Genomic DNA, 10,635 nt, shown 5'->3' on the forward strand with positions numbered 1-10,635 from the left:
AGTCCAGAATGATTAGAATATCAGTTTGGAGGGTTCAGGGTATCTCCTAGTCGAGCAGTCTCGACTGGAGCCTTCTTACTTGTTTGATATGCTTTTCCCTCAGTCTATGTGGGTGTGTGTGTAGAACAACATTTAAAATGTAAGCGTTTTACGTGGCGTATACTTAATGCATTAAGCATTCGCCGCGTAGCCCGTCACAGAGCTGCGCCACTGACAACCTAAAGACGGCACGCAAAAAAATAAAATAAAATAAAAAACCCCTCTCCTTCGGTTTCACCTGCCTCTGGTATTTGTAGTCGTATTCGTTTTCGTATTCAACCCATCAACCCTCTACTCCGCCTCATTCACAGGTGAACGTGAGCAACACCTGGACCATGCCGCAGGAGGGTTTGAATGTGTTCTATCGTTTCTTCCGTGATCGCATCTCCTGGTTTGAGGCTGATGCCGTTTGCCAGTTCCATCATGCCAATCTGGTGACAGGTAAGTGAGACACGGAGTGGGCAGTGGCCACCAGACAGTTAGCCGCAAAGCCAAGTCAAAGGTGCAGCGTGAGGCTTTAGTTAAGCTATCTGCACAAGTAAAAAAAGCAACAGCAAAAAAAAAAAAAGCAAAAAAAGTAATAAACATGAGAAGGAAACGGAAAAATATTTGCCATGCATGGACATAGTGGGGCAACAGCAGCAGCAGCAGGTGCTCTGGCTGCAGGGCCAACGATAACAAAGAGTGCATATAAAGCAATGGTAAATGCCAACAAAATGTGAAATGCAAATAAGCCCAATCACAACACTGAAATTGGGAGGAGCAGAGCGTGCAGCTGCTAGCAAGTGGGTAACAGGGGCAGGAGGCGGGCGAGGGGGGGCAGTGGGCTATTGTAAATGTCCGGCAGCTGTTGTCACAGTGCTGCATGGAACGGGCTTCATCTGACAACCAGGCGGCTGCAACTGCAAAATGACGCAGTCGAAGGTCCTGAGAGTCAAGAGTGAGGCCTCTTGGAAAGGGTAGCCAATGTCAGTGCCTGTGCCAGTCCTCTGTGTGCCTCTGACTAAGCCAATGTCTAACGGCCAGCCAAAGGATCTCGTACGACAGGCTTTATCATGTGGCTGCACCACATACAGCACAAACATAATAAATCCCTTTCACAAATACCGGACACTGCAATGCGGGCCAGACGTGGGGCAGGGTCGGTGCAACTAAATCAACAATAGGTCGCTTAACCGGCTCATGTGCATGCGGTCCTCGTAAATAGCTAAGTAGATTGTTGATAAATTGTTCATGCCACTCAAAGACAATGCAAATTGTGCGACTGCCATCGAAAATATGCCGCAAAATCTGCTAGGTCCGATCAAAGCTGCAAATCTGATAAACAGGCAAATTGCAATTGATATCTATATGCATATACAGATATAGCATATATATCTATATATGCTTGCGGTATTTGGCGCACGGAATGTAAGAGAGAGAGAGAGAGATGGGAAATGGGTCGAGGGAAGAGCAAATTTTATGCAGTATTTGAGACTCTGTAGATTGGTAGCCTCAAATAATATGAAAAATATCTGGAAATACCAGATCTAACGAGATAGTAAAAAAGTCACAGCAAGTCAGACTGCAATTGAAACAACAATTGTGTCAATATGAATCAGAATCTTAACTAGAGCGAAGGGTTAAGGAAAACTTTCATGAAAGGGATATATGTAGAAGTTAAATTAGAATTTTCACCGATGATAAATATGTTATATGCAAATACATTCAAAATAAAAATATTTCTATATGGAGGTAAATCTGATGTAGTATTTAAAGCAGGAAAGTTTCTCTTTTACAGACATATGGTTAAAAGTATAAGCCTTCGATTAGACATACTACAATGGATTGCCTAGCTGCATACTCCAGCTTTACCTTTAGAGTTCGCGCCATGAATAGGATAACCTTCCGTCGTTCGTGGCTGTGAAGTACCATCCCGTTCAATACATACAAAGATGTACAAAGTTATTCAAGGCAACGTAACGGTGCTCACAAATCTGACTTGAATACTAAACCGGTTGATTGGATTGCATTGTCCTTTATCCTTATAAATAGATTCATATGCTTCACTCATAGTTTGCCTCAACTTGTGTACAACACCAAAAGTTCATTCGAGCGCACAATTGTCCCCGGGTCAGCTAGCTATCTAGGGGTGGGGCGTGGCAGGGCGGCAGGCGTGTCGTGGGCGGGTGTCAGTGTGCATAAACAATTTGAGAATCAGGGATGCATGTAAATGTGTGAAACAGAAACAAGGATAATAAAAAATGTAGCACAAAGCGGAAAAATGTGGAAGCTGAAGAACAACCAGGAGAGTAAGAAGAAGAAGTACAAGCAGCAACTACGCCGTACAAATACACAGCCAAACGACAGAGTGAGGCAAAAGGACACCAAACTAAAGTTGAAATAAGAAACTGGAAAATAAACGTTAGTGGACGACCAACAAACGCCCTGTGGGCAGAGCCAATAGACAGGCATAGACTTGTTAGACGTATATTAATCTGAATATAGACAACTATATATATATATATTTTTTTTATGTGTATATTCATCAGATCGATTGTAGCTCATATTCAAAGGGAGATATATCGAAGTAAATGTTTTAGGGATATAATCTTAAAAGTTTTAAGCGTATTTTTATTATGAATATCCAATATCAAAGAGTGAAAAGCGACTAAAAGATGCCCTGTAGATCTTAATTTATTATATAGCTAAGCCTTTCCGATATTAGATATCCCTTATCTCATATATTAGTCCTCTTCCTATGGGTATTGAGTTGCTTATATCGATGTCCTTAATGTAATGATAATAAGTAATAATAATGATAGTGCCAACTGGTAGACACTCATATACCGCATATGCAGGTCTTTATCTGCTCATATAACTCCAAGTGGCTGGCAGATACACTGTACTCGGGATTAGCCTAGCATCTACGTGTGTTAACTGTAACTATTAACTAACTAGCTATCGGTTACTAGATGTTATCCCGCATCCAAGGCTAAACTTGTTTGTTAACTAACTTTGTCAGGGATGTCCGATTTTGTCCAACAATTTCCTCTCTCCCTCTGAGCTGTATAAATTTCTATGCACACAGAGCCGAAGCCCTTCCACACCCAGTTTCATTTTCGATTTTATTTTTTGCTTTCGTAAATATTTTTAGTATGAACACAAGTTGAGAACATGCATTGGATTAGACCAGCCGCTGCCCTGGCTGTCTGTCTGCTTTTTTTGTTTGAATAGAGGGAGTGGGCGAGGGGGAGTTGTGGGCGGTAGGGGCCTTTCGGAGTGGTTTCTGTGGTCGCTGTTGCTGGCAAATGTGCCGTATGCCCGGCACAGGGAACGGAACAAAAACAATACGCCGGACAAATTAAATAGAAATATTCGCATTGAACAAATAAAAACCATTTGTTTCTCTTTTCAAACCCTTCGGTTCTCGTTCTCGTTCTCTCATTCTTATTGTTTTTACTTTTGTTGGTTTTTGTCGCATGTGCTGTTGTTGTTTTCCTTTTCCCTTTTCCCTTTTCATTTGTATTTTTATTGTATTTGTATTCTATTTTTTTTTCTTTTGTGTTTTGCTGGCAGTCGACAACAGTTTTCAATTTGATGCAACTCGCGACCTGCTAAGGGAATTGGATGTGAACGACATCGTTTGGATTGGACTCATGCGGCCGCAGAACTCGGATCGTTTCATGTGGTCGTAAGTACAACAGCAACTGCTTCAATAACAACAATAGCTACACAGTATTGTAATTGTGTTGTTCGTGTTGATATGTTTATTTTTGGACTGCGCGCTCCGATGTGAGAGCTCTTTAATACTTAGAAGTTTCAATTTCAACTCGTTAGCTGCGAGTCAAATAGAAAGTTATGGGGGAACTTTATAAGCCAAAAGTTGTGCGTAGGAGGAGAAACGCCCTCGGATTCAAATGAATCAATCATCTATTCATTATGTTAATTGGCACAGCTACATGTAAATGCTTAACATTCTGTTACTGCGACTGTAACAAGTTGTCTACAGCTTCTCTGTTTCGAGTCCGCAGTTAATTTAACAGCAACTTTAACATGAAGACCAACTGATTATTAGCTTACTCTAGAATATTCGGTATAATTTAATATATATCTTTAACATTTAAATAATGAAAATAAACAAGTTTTGATCCATCCATCCATCCATAACCATTTGATATAAAATATTTGGGCAGTAAAAATTAACATGAGCTCTGATTTATAGTTTAATCATTAACAAATCTGAGTTAAGCTCCAGTTATATAATCCTAGAAGGCATAGCTACATGTAAATGCTTAACATTCTGTTACTGCGACTGTAACAAGTTGTCTACAGCTTCTCTGTTTCGTGTCCGCAATTAATTTAACAGCAACTTTAACATGAAGGCCATCTGAATGTTAGCTTACTCCACAATATTCGGTATAATTTAATATATATTTTTAACAATTTAAATAATGAAAATAAATAAAATAGAATATTTGGATAGTTCTAAATTGTGCTCTGATTTATAGTTCAATCATTAACAAATCTGAATTTAGCTCCAGCTGTATATAGCTCCTAGAAGGTGATATGACCTCTGCTTAGCTTAGCTTTAGTTGTTTGCATAGCACCTAGTCATACCTATATACATATGTATCTAAATATATATAGCAACTCACGCCCTCTGGTGGCGGATACTGGCTACTGGGCAGAGTCTTTGCCGCTAATGGATGCTCCGCTCTGCGCTGTTATCGATCCCATACGCGACTATCGATGGCATGCGCTGCGCTGCGGCGGACCGGAGACAGCCTCGTTCCTCTGCGAAATGCCAGGTAAGTTTGTGTGCGTATGAGCTGGATGGGGGAGGGGCTAAAGCCTTCTACTCTTGTGCCGTGCAGTGCCCAGCTGGGCAGACGCCTGCATTCTGAAGGAGATGCCCAATTTGACTATGCAGTATATGGCGGACACGGCCAGCATTGAGCTCATTAGGAACTGCCAGGAGGAGGGCCTACTGCGCCACACCTGCAAGGGCAAGGAGGTGAGTGGACGACAGTGTGGAGGTAGCTGAACCATGTGCCAAATTCTTTGCCTATCTCTCTTTCGGCCCCGTCTCTTTGTTGTGGCAACTCTCTTTGCAGGACCGCGAGCGGGCCGTACGCGAGCTGATCTGTCCCAAGGAGCGGCTGGAGGCTCAGCGGATCAACGACATCACAAACTCGCACTTCAAGTCTCTGCAGATCATCAAGAGCATCCGGACCGACAACAACGAGAACAACGACATCGAGTTGCTGCCCCTGGTGCCGCGCTATGCTGCAGCAGGTGTGAAAATCGAGGTGGACACCGTCGCGCCAGCTGAACGCTTCAGCCTGGACCGACTCATGATGGCCGATGAGCCTGTGCCCGTGGTCCACTACAATATACCCGACCAGGTGCCAATGCCCGTGAAGAAGTCCGCCAAGAAGGTGAACATCAACGAGGAGTACGACAAGAAGCTGCGGACCCAGTATCAAATGCAGCTGCGCAAGGCAACGCCCAAGCCCCTCGCCCACCTCGACATGATGATGGGCGATCAGCCGGCCCTGAGCGAGGAGCAGCTGCCGGACGATGTCAGCGACAGCGACGTGTCCAACGAGATATTCGAGCCGCTGCCACACAAGAAGAAGGTGTTGCCACAGGACCTGAGGACCATGCCGACCATTGTGGAGGCAACAACCGCTGCTGCAGCAGCAGCAACAGCAGCAGGCAGCGAGCCGGCAACAACTGTCAGGCAGTTGGCGACATCAACTCTGGCGCCTACAGCGACAGCAGCAACGGCAACAACAACCACAACAACAACAACAGCACCAACGACGGCGTCTACAGTGGCAGCAGCAACAACAACTACAACAGTAGCTCCGACAACAGCAGCGGCAACTACCACAGCGGCAGCAACAACAATGGCAGCAACATCAACACTAGCAACAACAACACTGGCAACAACAACAACCACTGCAGCACCTACAACAACAGCAGCAGCTACAACTACAACCACAACAACAAAAGAACCAGCAACAACAGCCCATGGGAGCATTATGATAACAACAACGGGAGCAGCAGCAACAGCAGCAACAACAACAACGGCAACGGAAGTGGAAACGGATACAGATACAACAGTTGTTGCCGCCACCGGTAACACGCCCAATTTATATAGTAGCAACACTGACACCACCAACATCCCAGCAGCAACAGCAACTGCAACACCAATGCCAGCCGCAACAGCAAGAGCAACGACAGCAATACCATTGAGCACGTCGACAACGGTGGGCATCGCACATCCCATTCATCCGGTGCAGCAGGCACGCGATGAGTTGTCCCATCCGCATGTCAAGGAAACGGCCGACAATTCGCACTTCATACCGCCAATGCTGCTGGTCAAGTCGCACTATGTGCCGCCGGCGAAGCACGCTGGGGAGCATGGGGAGCATGGGGAGCATTGGGAGCATGTTAACAACGGTCCGCTAGCCACAGTAACTGCAACACCAACAACAACAACAACTACAATTGCTGCGGCATCAACAACAACAATTATGCCAACAGCAACAGCTGCAGCAGTCGAGCAAAAGAGTCGCCAACATGTTGTTACAGCAGCAGCAGCAGCAACATCAGCAGCAGCAGCAGCAGCGCCAGTTACAATCGTGACGCCAACAGCTAGCGCAACCGGGGCAACAGCAACCGCAGCAACAACAACAACAACAATCAAGGCAACGACGAAAACAACAGTACCGACAGCAACAAAGGCATCCAGCAGCAGCAAAGAGATTGCTACGGAGGCGCCTCAGCTGCAAGAAATAACCGCAACAAAACAGCCAACAGCTAATGAAAACAGTTCAAATGCAACCACAGCAACAGCAACAGCAACAGCAGCAACAGCAACAACAACGGCAGCAGCAACTACTGCAGGAGCAGCAACAGCAACAACAGCTGTGAAGGCCGCCGCAAAGTTGCATTTGGAAAGCGAAAGTGTTGCTATTGCCGGCGCTCATCCTGAATCGGAGCCGGAGCATGAGGGCGTGGATGTGGATGAGCTGGAGCTAACGAGCGCCACAACACGGCGCAACTTCCTGCAGGAGGAAACTGAGGCGCCATTCAAGCCAAATCGACGACGCTCGCTAACTAAACCGGAAACCGTTAGCTATTTCAAGAAGATCTTGGGCTAAACACCAGCAGCAACTGTAATTGAAGCGACTTTTACAGTTAGCACACATTTCCGACACTGTCACACACCCACAACCACACCTCCGCCACTTTGTACCAGGCCAACCCCTTAGCCCTCTGCTATATAATTGGTATTCAAGAGACGAGAAATCAAAGCTGCATTGCTGGCAAATTGAATCAGTTGACGTCGTTGCCTGATTCAAAGCCACCAAAAGCACCTACTCAACAGCAACAGCAGCAACAACAGCAGCAACAACAGCAGCAACAACAGCAACAACAACAGCAGCAACAACAACAGCAGCTAGCATATCCACATTCTCGCCAAAGTTTGTAAAACTTGGCTATGTCCGCCCCCCACCCGCCCCAACTCCAGAGCGGAAACTCAAGCTGTTAGTCAACGCCAAACGGAAACGCAAAGCAGCCGAAAGAAAACTCAAGAACTTGACAGAGAGAGATAGATAGTTAGACAGTGAATAAGAGCGAGACAGAGATAGATAGAGAGTGAGAGGGAGTGAGAGTGAGAGGAAGGGAATGTGACAGCAGCAGCTTTCAATGGGGAGCATCAAAAATGTCAATTCTTTGCAGCACAAACCACAAAGTAACATCACACACACACATATATATGTACATATATACATATATAATACACACACTCTCAGACATAGACACAGCAAAGGCCATAGAACAGGAAAATATCGAAATCAGGTGCGCAGTGGGAAAGGTGGTTGCAATCCAAAGGCCAAATCTAAAGTATGATAAATACTACTATAAATGTTTACAGAGCTACTCGTAATATACACATAAGATACAAACAACCATTAGGAGCGTCTGTTTCGTCAAATTTCGTTTCCTCAATAAGAGACAGAAGACAGAAGACAACACACACACACACGCACACGCACATGCGAAAACAACATAAAATAAAAGTAGATTTTGCAGATCGGATACGACCGACTGCACAATACTCGTTCGCATATTCAAAAAGCTAGCTCTCTATAGAGAGATAAATATTAAGATAAATTGAATTATAATTACAATTTGCCAAAACAAAGCAAATATATTTGAGTATTTTAACAAACTTACCTTCATTCAAATTCCCAATTTGGTCACCCTATAAAAAAAATAAACTTCGTCTTCACGCTGAATCTGTTCACCCTAACTCGGGACCTTCATTAAGATTGTATGCTGCTTCCTTTTTTATTTTCCAATTATGGTCACTCTAGATCTTCAATCTGCGAGATGTGCATAATTGAAATATGCCCAAGTGGCGTCAACTTCCAATTCCAATTTACAAATCTCTTCCTTAGGTGTAGTCAACATTTAGTCAAAATATGGTCACCCTTTGTATAAGTCTTCTTCATGTAAGAAGAAGTCCATTCTCAGCTGGAATCCAATTGTAGTCAAACTACCCATCTAGACTTATCCAACATGCCAAGTCAAAAGTATTCCCATACACATTTCAATGTTTCAATGTTCAATATTCAATCCCAAAAGCCAATATACTCCACTTGAGCTCCGGCGAACCGAGTGTCGCCGAGGTGCAAAGTAAATAAACATATATTTATGATCTGTGCACATTATAATATAATTGAACGGGAGTCATAAACATTCAAGTATTAAACATAAGTATTATGCGCCCATAGACGAATTGCGAAACAGGCCTCATCAAATATGAATACACAAATTACACACACGTTGTAAAAGTCGATGTCTATACATATATATATTTTTTTTGTGTCCAAATAGTGAATACGTATCTACATATATACACACATACGCATATTGTAAGATGGAAAGGCAAAGCTAATATCGAGTGTGGAGCAGCAGCAGCAGTGGTAACGGTAGCGGTAGCGGCAGGAGCAGATGGAGACATACCTTAGATTAAGATTAATGAACCTAAAAGTAAGAAATATGAAGCGAAACCAAATGCTTCTCCTACTCCCACTCCCCACCTCCACTCCCCCCTCCAATCACATTACACAAACAAATTGAATGAAATACCCAATTCCAAAGCACTTCAAATGACACTTGAACTAGAAAATTATGTACTCACAAAGAAAATTCAAAAAGGAAAAGGAAAAGCATCAAACAAAGATGGATAATGAGAGTTTGCTAATGTCGATGTCAATGGAAACGCGAACAATTTTTTCTGAATTCTAGCAGCAAATAGTAAGATATGCGTATATAGTATAAAGATATACAAAACAATTAATTCAATATGAATAAAATTACATAAAAACAACAAATAAAAATACAAAATAAAAAACCACAAACACACTTTAAACTTTTTGCGAATTCGTTTGCCTTTGTGGAGGGAAGTGAAGAAATCTTTTGATCTTTTTTTTTTTTTTTGTAGCGAGATGAGATGAGATTTAATGAAGCTAAATTTAAAGTAAGTTTGCACTACTGATTGGAGCTTAAGCTTTAATGAGCTTTCATTCTTCTCTAAGTAAGCTTTTAATATATTAAAGCATGCATATATCTAACATTTCTAGAGTCAATTAAGCTTTATTAAGACTTGTAGTAGCTTTCTAAATGAATTTTCATATGTAAGCGAGATTTATAGAACTGCTTTAATATGCTTTCATTTTTGCTGGGAAATTCGGAAATCTCGTAACTAACTCAAATGCAGACTAGCTCGAAAAAAACGTAGTGAATATTGGCTTGCATGCTAGCTGAATACAAATTGGAGCATTCATCAATATTACATAGATGCTGCATTGAAATCTATAGAGCTCTACGGTTTATCAAAGGCAACGCTTGGAATGTTCTAGCTGAGCGCTCACAGAGGTCAGGTTAAATTTGGGCATAGTCTGCAGTTGAAAGCTGTGCTAACGCCAACATTGCTTGCCGGTGGTCCGGTGTCCCATGCCCCTCCCCCTGCCACATACCACATGCCGCATGCCACATGCCCTGCTCCTGCCCCAACTCCTGCTCCTGCTCTACTGCAGCCTTGTTGCCTCGTTCGCCGCAGGCACTCTACATTTTTTTTGTGAAGCATTTCCCTTTTAGCCAAAAAGGGCAGCGATGCGGCCAGACGCGATGGCAGTTACAGTCCGACAGACACACAGATAGAGCGAACGAGATAGCCAAAGAGCGAGCGAAAGGGAGAGAGAGAGAGAGAGAGAGAGACGGGGTGGGAGAGATAGCGGCAGACGTCCTACTTATGATTGCCTAAAATCCAATGAAGCGTTGACGCTTGGCTCTGGCCGGGGCAATTGCTGTCATCGGAGAACAGTTTTCTGGATAACCAACGGAAGCTTTTGGCATACGCAGCACGGCACAGTGGGCGACCAACATCCTGACCCGTACTCCTCCCTCCGGGCGCAACTGCTCTTGATGGCTTTTTAAAGAGCGGCCGGCTTTAAAGAGCTGCAACTTAATTCGCTTGTTTGTGTTTGCTGCTGCTTTTCATTTAATTCATATGCTTAAAATTGTAATTTC

At 43.5% G+C, this 10,635-nt stretch overlaps 1 protein-coding gene across 2 annotated transcripts in view; it reads left to right on the forward strand.

The window, feature by feature from the left end:
• The window catches only part of LOC108618136 (uncharacterized), a 33,008-nt gene extending 23,544 nt beyond the window's left edge, over positions 1 to 9,464 (forward strand). For both annotated transcript variants that reach the window (XM_089472909.1, XM_089472910.1), the window contains exons 3-7: positions 351 to 480; positions 3,598 to 3,712; positions 4,669 to 4,829; positions 4,896 to 5,035; positions 5,136 to 9,464. In XM_089472909.1, the coding sequence (XP_089329035.1) occupies positions 351 to 480; positions 3,598 to 3,712; positions 4,669 to 4,829; positions 4,896 to 5,035; positions 5,136 to 7,193 (2,604 nt within the window). In that variant the 3' untranslated portion in view covers positions 7,194 to 9,464. The remainder of the gene's footprint in view (positions 1 to 350; positions 481 to 3,597; positions 3,713 to 4,668; positions 4,830 to 4,895; positions 5,036 to 5,135) is intronic.
• The last annotated feature ends 1,171 nt before the right edge of the window (positions 9,465 to 10,635 follow it).

The sequence above is a fragment of the Drosophila arizonae genome, chromosome X (genome assembly GCF_054131065.1).
Source record: "Drosophila arizonae isolate 15081-1271.41 chromosome X, UAZ_ARI_1.0, whole genome shotgun sequence".
Taxonomy (NCBI): Eukaryota; Metazoa; Arthropoda; class Insecta; order Diptera; family Drosophilidae; genus Drosophila; species Drosophila arizonae.